This window comes from Myotis brandtii, unplaced genomic scaffold, assembly GCF_000412655.1.
Source record: "Myotis brandtii unplaced genomic scaffold, ASM41265v1 scaffold760, whole genome shotgun sequence".
Lineage (NCBI taxonomy): Eukaryota > Metazoa > Chordata > Mammalia > Chiroptera > Vespertilionidae > Myotis > Myotis brandtii.
The window spans coordinates 2,002,315-2,020,663 of record NW_005371038.1 but is presented as its reverse complement, the minus strand read 5'-3'; the positions used below and the strand labels follow the sequence as shown (position 1 = coordinate 2,020,663).

The following is an 18,349-nucleotide window of genomic DNA, read 5'->3' as shown; positions in this document are numbered from 1 at the left end:
AGGGACCCCCCCCCCAAGTGCACAAATTTTTGTGCACTGGGCCTCTAGTTGGTATATAATAATTCCATCGATTTCTGTATGTTAATTTGTATCCTGCTACATTGCCGAAGTTACTTATTACTAGGTGTACTGGTTAATAATGCAGATTTTATAATCAAAGAAAATACGATAATTTTAAGAGAAACATCAAAAGTGCTTTATTCAAAGTAATATCCATCCTAGCAACACATTTCCCCCATCTTTCAGGTAATTTGTGGGTACCGTCCCAATAGAACTTTTCTTGTTTTGATGCAAACCATTCAGAGACTCAATTTTTCACTTTTTTGTACAATTTGAAGTGCTGCTCAGAAAGTGTGTACCATCGATCAGAACCAGTGGTCATCTGAAGGAGCAAGGTCTGGTGAATATAGCGGGTGGGTTAATACTTCCCAGGCAAGATCTTTTAATGTGTCTTTACCTGGTTTTGAAGAGTGTGATGGTGCATCATATGAAGCAAAATTGCTTTGCCGTGTCTTCTGGCACATTCTGGTCGTTTCACGATCAAAGCATGGTTCAGATTGATTATTTGTTGTCGGTAGTGATTTATTAATGGTGTTTCACCTGGTTTTAGAAGCTCATAATACACCACACCTTCCTGACCCCACCAAATGCAGAGCACTATCTTCTTTCCAAAGCGATTTGGCCTTGCAGTCGATGTTGATGATTGATTTGGATCAACCCATGATTTTGTGCATTTGGGATTCTCAAAAAATAAATCCACTTTTCATTGCCAGTCACAATTGGATGCAAAAAAGACTTTCTTTCGTGCCGTTGAAGCAACATGTTAATGATGACTTTTCCGTTTTCCATTTGTTTTTTGTTCAGTTGATGTGGCACCCATTTTCCTTCCTTTAAAATCTTTTGCATTGCTTGTAAACGATCGGAAATTGTTTGCTAAGCAACATTTAATCTTTCTGCAAGTTGTTTTTGAGTTTGACATGCATCTTCATCCAATAATGCTTGTAATTGTTGGTCTTCAAACTTTTTCGGTTGACCTGGACGTTCTTTGTCTTTCACATCGAAATCATCACTTTTAAAGCATTTAAACCAGTGTTCACAAGTATCTTGAGATGGAGCATGTTCACCATAAGCTTCCTGAAGTATTCAGCAGCACTTTTCTCCAAAACAAAGTAATGAATTAAAACTTCCCGCAAATGCTCTTTTTTTTGGCACAAAATTTGACATTTTTAAGCGTAAAAATATCTATGATGTTAACACCTTCAGAAAATTTGACATATGAAATTTTGAAGCTTGTTGTCAATACAACAAAATAGCATACATATCAAATCTCATATATATCAACATATGTGTAACTCTATCTTTTGAAAAAAAATGCTCATTATTAACGAGCACACCTGGTAAATCTAGTAGTTCTTTGGTGGACTCTTTAGGGTTTTCTATGTACAATATCATATCATCTGCAAATAATGAGAGTTTTACTTCCTCCTTTCCAATTTGGATGCCTTCTTTTATTGTGTATCACTGTGGCTAGGACTCCAGCACTGTGTTGAATAAGTGGTGAAAGTGGACATCCCTGTCTTGTTTTACTGCTTTTAGGTTTTGCCCATTGAGTATAATATTGGCTGTATGTTTGTTATATATGAATTTTATTGGGTTGAGGTATGATCCCTCTATTCTCACTTTACTGAGCGTTTTTATAAAAAACTAGAGGCCCAGTGCACGAAATCATGTACTGGGGGGGTGTCCCCCCGCCCAGATTGTGAGAGGGTGCAGGCCAGGTCGAAGGACCCCACAGGTGCACGATCGGGGCCAGGCAGAGACGCGGGAGGCTGGCAACAGGGGAGGGACCGTGGGAGGGCTCCAGGGTGTGTCCGCCCGTCTCTCTCAGTCCTGATAGGCCAAACCACAGCAGCAAGCTAACCTACCAATTGGAGCATCTGCCCCCTGGTGGTCAGTGCACATCATAGTGACTGGTCAACCAGTCGACTGTCTGCCCCCTGGTGGTCAGTGCACGTCATAGCGAGCAGTTGAGTAGCCTTAGCATATCATTAGTATATTACACTTTGATTGGTTGAACGGACGACCGGACACTTAGCATATTAGGCTTTTATTATATAGGATGGGTGTTGGATTCTGTCTAATGCTTTTCCTGTGTCTATTGATGTGATAATGTGGTTTTTGTCTTTCAATATGTTTATGTGATGTATCACATTTATTTATTTGCAAATATTGTACCAGCCTTGCACCCCTGAAATAAATCACACTTGGCCTGGTGTATGATCTTAATATATCACTGTATCCAATTTGCTAATATTTTGTTGAGGATTTTATCATCTGTGTTCATCAGGGATATTGTCCTGTAATTTTTTTTTTTCTTTGTAGTGTCTTTATCTGGTTTTGGAATTAGTATAATGCTGGCCTTGTAAAAACAGCTTGGAAGTCTTCCTCTTAGATTTTTTGGAATAGTTTGAGGAGGATAGGTGTTAGTTCTTCTTTGAATGTTTGGTAAAACTCCCCTGTGAAGCCATCCGGATTTTGTATGCTGGGCATTTTTTTTTTTTTTACCACTATGTCAATTTCATAATTTATTATCAGCTTATTCAATTTTGGAAGATTGTATTTTTTAAGAATTTGTCCATTTTGCTCAGGTTGTCCAGTTTGTTGGTATATAGTTGTTCATAATATTTTCTTATACTAGTAATCTTTTGTATTTCTGTGGTGTCAGTTTTTACTTCACTGCTTTTGTTTCTGATTTCAATTATTTGGGTCCTCTCTTTTTGTTTCTTTTTTTTCCTTTTTAAATTTTTAAAATTATATTTTTATTGATTTCAGAGAGGAAGAGAGAGAGAAAGAGAGAGATAGAAACATCAGTGATGAGAAAGAACCATTGATCAGCTTCCTCCTGCACGCCCCTTACTGGGGGTTGAGCCCACAACCCAGGCATGTGCCCTTGATCGGAATCAAACCCAGGACCCTTCAGGTGGCAGGCTGACACTCTATCCATTGAGCCGAACCAGCTAGGCCTCTCTTTGTTTCTTGATGAATCTGGTTAAAGGTTCATGAGTCTTATTTATCTTTTCAAAGAACCAGCCCTTGGCTTCATTGATCTTTTATATTGTTTTTTAGTCTCTATGTCATTTATTTCTGCTCTGATCTTTATTATTCCCTTCCTTCTACTTACTTTGGGCTTTTCTTGTCCTTTTCTTTCTAATTCTTTTAGTTGTAGGGTTAGATAGTTTATTAGAATTTTTTTTTTTTTTTTTTTTTTTTTTGCAATAGTCCTGTAGTGTGATGAACTTCCTTCTCAGGACTGCTTTCACTATGTCACATAGATTTTTAGGTTGTTACTAGAGGCCCAGTGCATGAGTTTGTGCACCAGTAGGGTCCCTTGGCCTGGCCTGTGGGGATTGGGCCAAAACTGGCTCTCTGACATCCCGAGTGGTCCCGGATTGTGAGAGGGCACAGGCCAGGCTGAGGGACCCCACTGGTGCACGATTGGGGCCAAGGAGAGACGCAGGAGGTTGGCCAGCCAGGGAGGGACCATGGGAGGGCTCCAGGGCATGTCTGGCTCGTCTCACTCAGTCCTGATTGGCCGGACCCTAGCAGCAAGGTAATCTACTGGTTGGAGCATCTGCCCCCTGGTGGTCCAACCAGTGCACATCATAGTGAGCGGTTGAGTGGCCTTAGCATATAATTAGCATATTACGCTTTGACTGGTTGAATGGCCGACCAGTGGACCAGACACTTAGCATATTAGGCTTTTATTATATGGGATGTGTTCATTTTCATTTGTTTCCAGGAAGGTTTTTATTTGTTTTCCCTTGATCTCATTATTAACCCATTCATTGTTTAATAACATGCTATTTAGCCTCCATGTGTTTGAATGCTTTTGAGTGCTTTTATTATAGTTGGTTACTAGTTTCATGCTCTTGTGATCCAAGAAGATGCTTAATATGTGCCTAGATGTGGGTCTTTCGGGGTTCATCTTGATTGGGACTCTGTGTTTCCTGAACTTAAGTGAATTTTTCCTTCACCAGCTTAGGAAAGTTGTCATTTTCTTCTAACAGGTTCTCTATTCCTTGCTCAGATTCTTCTCCTTTTTTTTCACCCCTGTGATACAGATGTTGTTATATTTCATGTTGTCCCATAGCTCCCTTAGCTATCCTCCTGCTTAAAATTTTTTTTTCTAAGTGCTGCTCTGATTTGGCGATTTTTTTCCTACCTTGTATTCTAATTTACTGATTCGTTCCTCAGCTCCTAATCTACTGTTGTTTCCTTCCAGGGTATTCTTTATTTCAGCTGTGTCATTCTTCATTTTTTGTGGATTCTTATGTATGATTTCTACATCTTTATTCTTGCTTATGAAGTTTCCTTTAAGTTCCTTGTAGTTATAATTAAGTTGCTTGTAGGTCTCACTAAGTTGTTTGAACATCTTTATAACCATTACTTTGAACTCTGATAAATTGCTAGCCTCCTTTTCATTTAGTTTCTTTTCTAGTGATTCCTTCTTTTCTTTCATTTGGGGGTTGTTTTTTTGTGTCCCCATTTTTGCGGTCCTGTCTTCCGGAGCACCGGGTCAGGCATGCCTGGTTGCGGCAGCAGGTCCATGTGTCTGGGTGTGTCAGGTCCCGGCAGCGGGTCTGAGCGTGCCAGGTCCCAGTGGCAGCAGCAGGGCCAGTTATCCAGGGCACCTTGTCAGGCTCACTGGATGGGGGCCTCAGGTCCCTGTGTCTGGGCATGCCGTGGGGCAGGTGCACTGTATCCATACTTTCACCTGCAGACCTCGCAACTACCTCCACCTCCACCAGGGTCATTCTGACATGTAATGAGCTTGGAAAACATCATTGAACAATGTAATGGCACAAACCTTTCTTAGAGCCCTCAAAGAACTGTTTTTGTTGTATTCTTTGTACTAAATGTTGATTTTTAAGTATGCCAACAAACACATTAGGTTTATTTCCACTTTATTTAGTTTGAACTGTAATTCTTTCCTCTCTTTATTTAGCTTATTTGACTTTCTTTTGCTAATTTCTTACATATTTATAAAGTATTATTTACATGCAGTAGAATTACTTGTCTAACACTTATTCTGAGGAATACAAAGGTTTTGCGCTGCCTAGTGATATATTTAAATAGCCGTGTGGAGTAGTCTGAAATGAGGTGCTTAGTGTTGCTTCATGAGGAGCCGTGTGGGATAGACAAACTGCTCCGTGATCAGTCTGCAAAGCTGCTGCCTGCAGTCCTCCTGGGCTTTCCCGACACTGAGATTGGGGATCACAGAGGAGCGACAGAGCTGTGAAGGCCAGCTCCTCACTACACGTGAGTGGAAGGAAACTGTTCAGTTTGGACAGACGCCTGCTCTGGGAGGGGAGGCCGCTGGGATGAGGCAGGCAGCGCCCGTCTGGGCCCTGCACAATCTCTCCAGTTTTCTCTTCTCTTGAGTCTTTGATCACATCACACCCCATAACTTGTTTTCTGTGGATGTGTTTATAAACTTAACATAATACAAGGAAGGTCATTTACAGGCTTCGTTTTTAGGATATACATTATGATGTATTGATAAGTATGGACCTCTGAAATCAGGATATTTGATGAATGTGAGAGCTGTCAGCTCACTTCATGTTATCCCATGTGATTCTGGTAACTGTGGGAATGATGACACCAAATTAACTTCTCACATTTCTCCTGGTTGCAGAGGCACATACAGTGTGAGGTTGGAGTACGTATTCAGTCCCGTCTTGCCTTTCCTGTGTTTCTGAAGGACTGATGGAGTCTGTTCATACCTAATCACTCCAAGCAACGGAAAGGCCTTTTCTAAGGAATTGTAGGGTGAATTGATTTCTAAGGAGTGATAGATCCCTGTGTGCTTCTAAAAATTATGTCATATGTTGAATTTAAAGAAAAAAAAACAAAAAAAGCAAAAATTACTAGTAATAACAGCTGGTACAGAAACAAAACGTTTGCCTATTCTCATTACGCTTTCATCTGTACCATCTGTGACTCTAGTCCAGTAGTTCAATGTGAAAATTAAAAGTTTGTTTTCACTCCTCCACATTTTAAGGTCAGTTTCAATGGCTTTCTTTCTTTGCCTTCAGGATACCTTTGTTTCAATTTAGTCAAAATGTATATCATATCCACACCTAGTGTTATCTTACTCTTAATAGAGTTAAACTCAAGTATTTTTTTGCTTTTCATTTCCAACGTGTGGCTGCCTTGGTAATTCAGATAGCCCCACCCTTTCTGTCCTGCAGCCATTGGTGTTGGTTCAGCAAGGTATGGCCACAGTCTTTGTGGCTCAGAGAGACTAGTGAGCCTGTGAGTGAGCACCCAGCTCTGCAGGGACTGCCTCTCGGGCCTAAAGTGGGGGGTCATGGCACCACCCCAGGGAGCTGGTGTGAGAACTCAGTGAGCTAATGAAGTACTTACAACAGCCCTCCCCTGGCTTGCTGTTGTGCTTTTTCCCAAGGCATCATTATTGCCATGTGGCTGTTCATTGATCTTATGTGAAAAATAAAAAATTCCGCTTCCCCACCATCACCAGAGACAAAGGGAGGGGAGAAAAGGAAGATTGGTTGGTAGGTTGATAGATTTCCTCGACAGCTTTGGCTGCTCCGCTAGACATTGGAAACCCTGAAGGCCAGAGGGGACTTGGAAGGGACAGGAAGAGGCGAATGTTTATGTAACCCGTACATGCTGCTGCTGCACAGGCACAGCACTGAGGAGGCCGTGTGACTTAGTCTTGGCTTGCTCCGTGTAGGACTTTATTGGACGTTTGCTGCATGGGACGGGCGTGCTGTAGGTTATGGGATGGACTCGAATGTGGCGAGGAGCAGGGGCGAAGAGAACGTTCTCCTGGCCTGCCCTCGACATTGGGCTCCCTTTCCCTTTTTCTTTTACAGGCTTATTGGGAGCTTATGTCAGTGGAAACCACAGCTTCTGGCTTGTGTAGTGAGTACACGGTCAGCCAGTGACTGATTTGTATTTCCCAGGCTCCAATGACTGACTCCTCTCAGACACCGAGCTACTTTGTAAGTAGTAAGACTCAACGCGAGTCCATCTGTCGTATTCGCAGCCCCAGCACACCCCCTCGCAGCCTCTGCTCTGGGAGGACCTGTGAGAGGAGAGGTTCTGCACTGGAGAGGATTGGAAGGGAAGCACCCAGACATGTGTCGTGCACCCCAAGTTGGGAGGCCTGTCCTGCTGCTTCGCGTCCTGGAAGCGCAGTCACTGTACAGAAGGTGGCTGGCCAGGCACCAAGGGCTGACTGTGTGGGACATTTACCCGGCAAGGTCATCTTCCTCCCCCGGAGGTGCTGAGACAGACTCAAAAGGCGAGTACGTTCCTGCGGGGACCCCACAATCCCCGGTGCCTGGGCTCCTGGGACCCTGCCCTTTCTCTAAGGTCAGAGCAGACACGTCGGTGGGCTCACGGCTTCCCTGTGTTCTGGGGAAGTCACGTGTGACCTCTCTATCAGGCACTTACTGGCCTTCACAACACCCCGGGGAGGCGGGGGTTGATGTGCTTGTAGGAGTCCTCTAGACCCTAAAGCGAACCCCTTTCTGAGCTGAAGGTAGGATTCTTGGGCAGCCCGACAGCACATCTCCACGGCCCAGCCTGATAGAGGCCTGTCTCGGGGTGACGTCTGCCCTCAAGAGGCCAGCAGTGACTCCCTGGGAAAGTCTCTCCTGTTTGATGAGATTAAAAGTATGGGTGCTGTTTTTCAGACAAGAAAACATAGTGAATATGCCCTCCACACTTTTTTAGTTTTTAATTAGTGATTTAAAATAAAAACCATGTGACATCAGCTGACTGGCCAGGCGTCTCGAGGCTCCCTGGGCCCAGGAGACCCCGCTGCCCCTGAACGTGCAAGCAGGAGGGCAGTCCTGCTCCTCCTGGCCCGCAGCGAGCCTGGGAGCGGGAGCTGCAGGCCCTGAGGAACCTCCCTGGGCACGTCGGCGGCGTGGGCGGCCTCACAGCCACCTCCTCAGGCCAGGCCGGCCCCTTCCAGCTTCTCTCCCTCCACACTGGGCCTGCTCTTCCTTCTAAAGCAGCAGTTCTCAACCTGTGGATCGAGACCCCTTTGGCGGTCAAACGACCCTTTCACAGGGGTCACCAAAGACCATCCTGCATATCAGATATTTACAATACGATTCATAACAGTAGCAACATTACAGTTATGAAGTAGCAATGAAAATAATTTTATCGTTGGGTCACAACATGAGGAACTGTATTTAAAGGGCCAGAAGTTTGAGAACCACTGTTCTAAAGGAAGAGGTTAGTGGAGACTACAACTTCTAATGAACCCCAAATTTAAAATTTTTTAAATAATCTTATTTATAGTTAAGAAAAACAGTGGCTGATAAACATTGTAACTATACCCTTATCTGTCACATTCATAATCATGAACAAAGGTATAAAATATATTTAACCATAAAGTATTAACGTATTTCTCTTGCTGTTTTCGTTACCGCTCAGAGAAGAATCTAGGGAAGAAACAGCTTTTGTGTAATCAGCTGAGCAGCCGCAGGTGCGGTAACGGGAAGGGGATGGACACGAGATACTGTTTCCGTAGTTGTTGGCAGAGCCCTTGTGGCATGGTGCTCCCGACCGCTGGGCTGGTGCACCCGAGTGCTGCCTCTTCCACGGCCTCTCTCTCTCTCTCTCTTTCTCTTCTCCTCGGGGTGCTCCCTGCGACAGGCCCAGATGCTTTCGCTGTTCCATCGACCACGAGCAAGCATTCCGTAGGCCAACCTGCTCATTGCAGTAGGTGTGTGCATGAGTGCACCTACATTTTCATGTGCAACATGAGGACAGAACTAGTATCTGTAAGTGAGGTGGTCCGAGCATACGGCTTACCCGCCAGCTCTTGAAGCCCTGTGCCCACTCCCAGCCCTGACTGTCCTGGGCAAGTGCTTGCTGCCTGTGGAGGCCCGCCGCCCCCCAGGCTTCCTCTATTGCAGCTCTAGGCCAGGGTGTCCTTTGTCGGAAATCCTACCTTGGTAAGAATGCATGCTTTCAGCTTTTCTTATTTTACTAACATTTTGAGGAAGAAAGTATGTACTTTGAGACATAGGACCTTTAAAGACAAAAGTCATAATACAGACTTAAACATTTAAAAATGAAGATTGGTGTCAAGACAGATCACTGGGGGAAGAATAGTCTTTTCAGCTATTGGTTGTCCATCTGCAAAAAGCTAACTTTGAGTCATAGGTCTCACCATGTAAAACAGTGAACTCAAAGCAGACCACAGGCCTAAATGTGACACTTAAAAATATAAAACTTCTACCACAAGATTTAGGAAAACAATCTTTGTACTGGTGAGTTAGAAATGTAAGATTTCTTATATAAGACACCAAAAGCGCAATGCATATGAGAAAAAATGGAAATATTAGATTTGGTCAAAATTAAGAAACCTGTTGTCAAAAGGCACTGTTAAGAGAATAATAGAAAGACAAATCCAAGACTGGGAGGAAATAAGTGCAAGCCATATATCTGAGAAAGGACACATATCTAAAATACATAAAGAACTCTCCAAACTCAATAGTAAGAAAACAAAGCACCTTAATTAAAAAGTCAAGAGCTTTGAGAAGAGACTTCACCAAAGAAGATAGGTGTTCGGCATAGAGGACATGCAGATTGCAGCCACGGGACCCCACTGCTTCCGTAAGCTCCTCTCAGAGTGGCTCACATTACAACGGCTGACTGTGCCCGTGTTGGAAGCACGGGGAGCGTCTGGAACATGGACACTGCAGGTCGGAATGGAAAATGGTACAACTTACTTAGAAGACAACTTGGCTTTCTTCTTTTTTTTTTTTTAAGTTAAGCATACACCAAGATATGATCGCAGTTATACAGGGTGGGGCTTAGGTTCACAGTTGTTCACCTGGAAAATAGTACAGTAACTAATAAATAATAATACAAAGATGAACACTGTGTTTCGTGTACTCACCACTCTACTCCTATTTTTGCCCCACCCTGTATATATGTAAGACACTTACTGTACAGCTGCGGAAATGTCTTCTCATTTCTCTTTTCCATTTTGTAGATGTGCTTAATAGTTCAGCCTGTTCCCTATGGATAGACATTTGGCTTGTGTGTGTTCCTTTGTAGCTACAAATATTGGCACCATGAAAAACTTTGTGACAGAACACTTACTTGTCAGTGTTCGGTAGGACCCTGGCAGCGAGACGGCTGGCAGGAGGGCAGCTGCTCTGAGATCCTGCGGGCCTCCTGTGCAGGGTGTCAGAGCGTGGGCCCAGCAGCCTGACGTAGAGCCATCGTCTGTGCGGGATGTGCCAGTCCTATGTGGAGGGCTTCTTGAGGCTGCATAACTTGCATGTCTCTATAAGCAAAGTTGATAGTTTTCACATGTCTAACGGCCTACAGGGGAGGGAAAACACTTCTACTCTCCTCTCCTTGGTTCTCTGGCTGGGGCCCTGGAAATTTAACTGACAAAAAAAGACAGATTAATGAGAGAAAAAGTTTTTTAACACGTGGAGCACACATGTGCATGGGAGAGGCTCAGTGATGGGTAACCCGAGGAGGGGTTAGAACTTGCGGGCTATGTGCCCTCTTAGGCTAAACAAAGGACAGGGCTGGGGTTTTGGTGGTGGGTGGGTATGGAAGCGTGTGTATGGGCATGTGCGATAACGGGTTATTCAGAAGGGTATGTTCCTCCTGCCGGTGTAAGTCTGTCTTTTCCTGTTGTCCTCTTCCTGGTCCTGGAAAGGGAGACACCTTCCCCAATGACATCTCCTACAGAGGGAGAACCTGGCTCTATCTTCACTCCCCCTGCTGCTCCGCAGGTGCCTGCAGCTCCTCACGTCCCTTGGTCAGAGCAGCAGAGTTGGCACAGCGGCTGCTGGTGCCTCCGGCCATTTGCATTTGAGTTGTCTCTTCATAACTTTCGCCTTTTTTTCCTGATTGTCAGCTTGAGTCATCAGTCTCCATCTATAGTACGTTTGCTTTATATTAAGTAGTACAAGTAGGAAGTGAGAAAATAGTCAGGCACGGAACGCACAGAATAGGAAATGTGGTCAGCAATACGGTAGTAACTATGTATGGTGCAAGGTGGGGACAAGACTTGCTGGGGGTCACTTTGTAAGCTATATAAATGTCTTACCAGTATTCTGTACACCTGGAACTAATATAATATTAATGTCAACTATAGTTGGAAAAAAATGTTTAATTTAAAGAAATAATTACTTCATTGTGATTTTTTTCCCCAATTGCAAATATTTTTTATGTTGACCATTTGTATTCTCATTTGCTTAGGACTCTTCTCCTCTTACCCCCTGAAGTCTCTTTAATGCATTCATCTTTTTTATTACTTACAGATTTTGAGACAGAGACCTAGGTTAGTAACAATTCATCCCATTTTTGTAGTCCTTGGATTTTTTTTTTTTTTAACTTTTACTAGTAGATCTCAATATACTTGGCATTAACCTGCTTTGTGTTGCGAAATGGATGCGGCTTATCCTTTTTCTCCTGTTGCCTTCATCCTTGAGGAAGGTGCTCCCTGGACATGGACTTCGGGGTGGCGCTGGCTTTCTCTGTGGGAGACGCCCACTCTCGTCAGCCCCTGTGCCAGGGAAGGGAGCTCTGGGTCAGCCTTGTCTTTCTGAGGAGCATCCACTTTTCCTTTCCTGCTTTACCTGTCCCCACCTCTGGCTTCCTGGAGTTTCGTTTTCTTTATTAAGGTGCACATTTCATTTTCTTTTTCTTCTAATTCACCGGCACGCTTAATATGGGAATTGTGTCCTTCAGTGTTTTTGGAATTATCCAGCCAGTATCTCTGAAATACTTTCTTTGCCTGTTCCTTCTTTCCTGTCTTCTCAAATTTCTTCTGATCAAATTGATGCTGGACCGGATCACGGTTTTCTCCTGTGTGTGCTGCATCTTGGAGAATTCTTCAGGCCATTTTTCCAGTTTACTTTGTCTGATTTTGCTGTCTTCAGTCTGCTGCCGGATAAATCTGTCAAGTTTCTCATTTTAGTTACTGTGTTTCCCTTTCTAGAAATGTTTGGTTTATTTTAAAATAGGTTATGTCACTTTTCCTAGTTTCCTGTGGATATGTTCAAACTGACCATGTTTATCATCCCAGTCAGGCTGTCCTGACGGCTCAGAGGCTGCATCTCAGCGAGCCTGCAGTCACGAGGTAAACATCGTGGTTTTAAAATGTAGATCTGGTTATGCATTTCTCAAGTCTGTGTGGGTATTTTCATTGTTTCCGGTGGTTCTTTTTCTTGTCTCTTTTCTTTTTGTATCTGAATATCTTTGGCTGTTTGCTGGCCATTCCCGTGAGTGGGCTCTGGTGGCAGTGAACGTGCCCTCCCCCAGAGAATCTGCATCAGCTCTGCCATCTGCCGGAGGGCAGTGCCGGTGTGACCCCTCAGATCACAGTCCTTCAGTCCACGGGTGCCCAGGTTCTGTGCCACTGTCACCCAGAACCACATGTGGCAGCTCTGCAGCCATAATGTCCAGGGAGTCTGTCTTTCCTTCCCCCTCCCTCTTGCTCTGTTCAGCACCCAGGCCAGCTTCTGCCGGGCCCTTTGTGCTTACGAGGACGGAGGTCTGGTTTACTGTACCTCCCCTTGGAACAGAGCCTCTGCGATTCCGCCTGCGTAGAGGGTAGGTTTCCTCTGCCCTCCCTGTCTTCACCAGCCTCGGCCCTGACTTCTGTTCCCCATCCCTGTGACTCACACCTTGAAACAGGTCTTGTACTTCACCCTGCAACACACATGACTTCACCCTGCAACATACATGACTTCACCCTGCAACACACATGACTTCACCCTGCAACATACATGACTTCACCCTGAGACATACATGACTTGGGGCTCTGTTTACTTATGAGGTTCCTAGGAACTCCTTGCTATTCTTTTAACTTTTTATTTTTTTTACTTTAAATCCTGAAACCCAACGTTTTTGTTAGTTCATTTTCAGTAGAAGATATATCTGATCCAAATAACTAGTCTCTATCTTGAAACTGTAGTCAGCCTGTTAGACTTTTTATTTTTTTTAATTAAATTTATAGATGCATTTTAGAAGGGTTGAGATATACCCCATATTAGGTACTTTCTCTTAAGTCAGTTTTAGAAGTTTTATCTTTTATCTAGTTTATTTCACATTTCACTTACCATTTATCATATCTGTATGTTTTTAATTTTGAAACATAATGGTTTTGGAGACTATTTTGTTTGCTATCTTAATTACTTTGTAGACAAAGAGTATAGACTGCCTAGTATAAATTGCTTTGTCTTTCTTAAGATTTTCTCTGTGACCCAGCACACAGCTAGTTTTCACACATGTTGGATATGTATTTGAAAGCAGTGGCTGGGGGGTTCTTTAGGTCAAAGTTGTTATTTGTATTTTTCCAATTATCTGTGTCAGGGTGAGGAAACGCTTTCAATGCGGGACGAGCTGTCAGCTCATCAGGCCTCGCGGGCCGGGCGTCCTGACTGCTGGGCGGGCTGCTTCCCCTCGCTGCTGGCTGCCGGGGGCCTGGGTCCACGCTCCGTGGCTCACGGTGGGGCTCACTCTATATTCCCAGGACGCACCTCAGGAAAAACGAAACAGAGACAGCAGCCTCTTTCGGGGATTGCTCCCTGAGGGAGTTCTGTCTGTGTCCAGCTATCAGTTGCCACAAAATGCTGTGTAACAATCCACTGGAAAGCCAGGGGCTCCGCCACTGTTTGTGTAGCTCCCGTGCCTCCCGGGAGGGATTTCGGTGGCCAGCACTGCCCGGCCGTCCGGCTGCGTGTTCCATAGCAGCTGCCCTGGCTCCTCCAGGACGGACCCTGGGTGAGCAGGTGGCCCGGCCTCCCCGCCCTGCGGGAAGCCCCCTTCCTGTCCTCTGCTCGGCAGCCCGAGGGCCAGGCTTTCTGTTCACTTGGGTGCACTTATTAGAAACGTATTCTACACCATTCTTGGTTTTAATCCAAAATTGACTTGTATTTCTTTGTTTTGAGGGTAAAGTTTTCAGAATTATGAGAAATGTAAGAATAGAAAAACAATTATTTTATAACCAATATTTTCCTTCCCCTAAAACAGATGCTTTTTCAACCTGAAGTATCTCTTGTGTCTTATTTTGATAAACCATTTACTGAAATCAAAATAATAACACAGATCAGTTTAGTTTCCTTAAAATCAGTTCTCTTAAATGGAATGTGCGATGTGGCTACCAGATAGACAGGCAAACACCATCTTTCCCCGTCCGACCCTCACCACCGGCTTCTGGTGCCCATCTGCACCACTCTGCTTCCGGTGTCCGCCCTCACCACTCTGCTTCCGGCGTCCGCCCTCACCACTGTGCTTCCGGTGTCCGCCCTAACCACTCTGCTTCCGGCGTCTATCTGTACCACAAAATGACCGGGCCATGGGGAAGCCCCAGTGTCCCCAAGATTGCCTTAAAGGAAAGGACCCCCAAGTGAGCACACGGGGCCTCGGCGCAGAAGTGGAACGGGCTCCTGACTCGGAGAGAGAGGTGCCGGTGCCAGTCGCTCTCACCCGCTGAGGCTGCCCTTGGTCCCGTGGAGGGACAGGTGTTGCTGTGGGTGCCGGCCAGGCAGTTCTGCAAACAGTCCCGGTTCTCAGTTCCAGGTGGCAAACAAAAGATGGGCTTCCCCAGAGTGAGACAAATCCAGGATAAAACACAAACTGGCCACACAAGGAAACTGAAGAGGTACAGGAAGGGCTGCTGACCAGGACGCAGGCAACCTCACCGCATGGCCACCAGCAGAGGGAAGACAGGGCTCTCTGTGGGTGAGGCTGCACCCTGAAGCAGGCCATCCTGCCCCGCACGTTCAGAAAATGGGGAGCCTTTCCTTCTCTGAGGTTTTTAGAATAATTTAGAGGATAAGTGGTAATTCTTCTTTGAATGTTTGTTAAAATTTACCTGTGAAGCCATCTGATCCAGGACTTCTGTTTGTTGGGAGAATTTTGATTACTGATTCGATGCTGTTAGTAGTCATTCAGATTTCTTGTTATTGTAATTGCTGTTCTGTTAATACCATACAGGAACATTTTAGAAGTGCATCCTGGATGGTTTATAAGTTAGCCTCGCTTGGAAAGGCAGCAGGTGTGGGAATGTGTTGTGGTTGGGGAGATTTTAGTTGTTTTGTCGTGTGCATTTGTTTTGTTTTGCTTTGAGTGTGGGAAGAAGAGTATTTGTTTTTGACTGTTTTTTTTTCTTGCGACATGACTTACAATTATGAAAAACTGCCTGGATGTTGGATATGTTTCACAAAAATAATTTGTTTCCAGTTAGAGTTGCTTCATCTTACTTGAATGTGCTCTGGGGAATGGCTCGTCCCACTGTCTTGATGTGAAACAGTTGTTGACTAGTTCCCTGAGTAACAAAATGTCATGCAGTTGCTGCGCACCCCCCCTCCCCCCCGCCGCCAGCTGCAGTTCCGCTTTTTGCAGTTTCAGTTACCTGCAGTCACCATGCATCAAATGAAAAATTCCTGAAAGAAGCAATTCATAAGTTTTAAATTGTGCACCGTACTGAGTAGCATGATGAAATCTCATGTCGTCCGCTCTGTCCAACGCAGGTTGGAAATCATCCTTTGTCTGTTGTCTCCATGTCATACAGGCTCCTCGCCTATTGATCACTTAGTAGTGTCTCGGTTAGCAGACCTGCCGTCAAGGCATTGTGGTGCTGTATCCAGTCACCTTTACTTGTTTCTGCCACATTCACTAACTTTTTATAGATATTGTTGTGATTGTTCCATTTTATTATTAGTTATTGTTGTTAATCTCTTACTCTGCCTACTTTATAAATTAAACTTTGTCATTGGTTTGCATGTATAGGAAAACATAGTCTGTCTAGGGTTCGGTACTACCCACAGTTGCAGGCATCCACTGGGGGCCCTGGAGCATGTCCCCGTGGGTAAGGGGAGACGACTACTGTGCTTGCGTTTCACAGATGTTTGGTCATTCTCCCAATGAGTAATGCTAACTGGTTTGTAGTTTTAGTCACTGAAATATCATGCTTGTTTCATTTTGCTCATTTTGCTGTTTGTTTTAAAAAAGAAAATCTCCTCTTCTGTAAAGGAGATCCCAGAAAGTGCCAGGGTGGAGGCACGGCCACACTGGCCCAGGCACCCTGCTCTCAAGGGGACCACATCCTCCTGCCACTGGCCATCCCTGCCACGACGCCCTAGTGGGGTGAGCACGCGCTCAGGCAGAGGTGGGCAGCATCTGAAGCAGGGAGTGCGGGGAGAAGACCTGCTGCCAAAGTGGAAGGTTGGCAGAAGTTTGTGTGTCTATTATTTTTTTAAGGTTTTATTTTTCAATTACAGAGGACATACAGTATTATAGTAGTTTCAGGTGTACACCATAGTGGTCAGACATTTATATAACGTATGAAGTGACTGCCCGGTGAGTCTGGTACCCACCTGGCACCGCACACAGTTCTTACAGTATTACTGGTTCCATTCCCTGTGCTGCACTTACATCCCCTTGGCTGTCTGTAAAGGCCGGTTTGTACTTTGTAATCCCTTCACCTTTGCACCCAGCCCCCAGCCACTCAGATTGCTCTCTATATCCAGGAGTTTGTTTCTGTTTTGTTTGTTCTTTTATTTTGTTTATTAGATTTCACATAAAAGTGAAATCATGTAGTATTTGTCTTTATCTGACTTATTTTACTTAGCATAATACCCTCTAGGTCCATCCATGTTGTAAATGGTAAGATTTCATTCTTTTTTATGGCCGAGTAATTCCATTGTGTGTATGTACCATCTCTTTCTTACTCAGTTGTCTATAGATGGACACTGTGGTTGCTCCCATAGCTTGGCTATCCTATCTAATAAAGACGGAATATGCAAATTGACCATCACTTAGCGACAAAGATGGTGGCACCCACAGCCAATAAGGAGGGAATATGCAAATTAATGCAACAAAGATGGCAGCGGCCAGCCCAGAGGCAGCTCCCAGCTCCAGTGCGAAGGCGGGAGGCGGCAGCTGGAGCGAAGGCCTGGGTCCTGGGTGCCAGAGGGAAACTGGTGCTGGCAGCCAGGGGAAGGAAGGGCCTATTCTTGCATGAATCTTTGTGCATCAGGCCTCTAGTTCTAAGTAATGCTGCAGTGAAGATAAGGGTGCAGGTATCATTTGGAATTAGTGTTTTGGATTTCTTTGGATAAATACCCAGTAGTAGGATTGCTGGGTCATAAAGTAGTTCTGTTTTTAATTTTTTAAGGGACCCCCATACTGTTTTTCCACAGTGGCTGCATTCCCACCAACAGTTTCTTTTCTTCACATCCTGGCCTGCACTTATTTGTTGATTTATTGATGATAGCCATTCTGACAGATGTAAGGTGATGTCTGATTGTGGTTTTAATGTGCATTTCTCTGATGATGAGCATCTTTTCATATGTCTGTTGGCTATCTGTATGTCCTATTCAGGTCCTTTGCCCATTTTTTAATCAGATTTTTTGGGGTGTTAAACTGTATGAGTTCTTTATACATTTTGGATGTTAACCCCTTGTCTGATATATTATTGGTGAATGTATTCTTTTCAATAGGTTGTCTTCATTTTATTGATGGTTTCCTTCATTGTGCAAAAACTCTTTAGTTTGATGAAGTCCCATTTGTTTATTTTTTTGTTTGTTTCCCTTGCTCGAGGAGACATATCCAAAAAAACATTACTAAGCAATGTCAGAGAGTTTATTGCTTATGTTTTCTTCTAGGAGTTTAAGGTTTGGGTCTTACATTTATGTCTTTAATACATTTTGACTTAATTCTTGTATACGGTGTAAGAAACTGGTCTAGTTTTATTTTTATGCATGTATCTGCCCAGTTTCACCCAACACCATTTATTGAAGATACTATTCTACCACATTGTATATTTTTGCCTCTTTTATCATAGACCAGTTGAAAATATAGGTGTGGATTTATTTCTGGGTTCTCTCTTCTGTTCTGATCTATTTGTGTGTTTTTGTAATTGTACCAGGCTGTTTTGATTACTATAGCCTTGTAGTATAGTTTGATATCAGGTACCTCCAACTTTGTTTTTTCTCTGGACTGCTTTAGCTATTAGTTCTTCAATGTAAGGTTTAGGATTGTTTGTTAGGACTGTGAAAAATTACATTGGCATTTTTCTAGGAATTGCATTGAATCTATAGATTGCTTTGTGTGTGGTGTGGACATTTTAACAGTGTTGATTCTTCCTATCCATGAGCACAGTATATGCTTCCATTTATTTTTATTTTTTCAAATTTCTTTTTCAATGTTTTATAGTTTTCTGAGAACAGGTCTTTTACCTACATAGTTAAACTTATTTCTATGTGTGTTATTCTTTCTGATGCAATTGTAAATGGGGTTTTTTAAAATCTTTATTGTTGAGAGT

The 18,349-nt window shown here is 43.9% G+C and overlaps 1 protein-coding gene across 10 annotated transcripts in view; it reads left to right on the top strand.

Annotated features, from left to right (window-relative positions):
- AUH (AU RNA binding protein/enoyl-CoA hydratase) overlaps positions 1-18,349 on the top strand; it is a 183,988-nt gene that overhangs the window by 123,021 nt on the left and 42,618 nt on the right. For 7 of the 10 annotated variants that reach the window (XM_014530681.1, XM_014530678.1, XM_014530677.1 and 4 more), the window contains 2 exons: positions 6,900-6,948; positions 7,073-7,729. The exons of 1 other annotated variant lie outside the window; for it this stretch is intronic. In XM_014530681.1, the coding sequence (XP_014386167.1) occupies positions 6,900-6,948; positions 7,073-7,539 (516 nt within the window). In that variant the 3' untranslated portion in view covers positions 7,540-7,729. Of the gene's footprint in view, positions 1-6,899; positions 6,949-7,072; positions 8,047-18,349 lie in introns of those variants that run through there. 2 more of the 10 variants (XM_014530685.1, XM_014530684.1) reach the window with 2 other exon arrangements.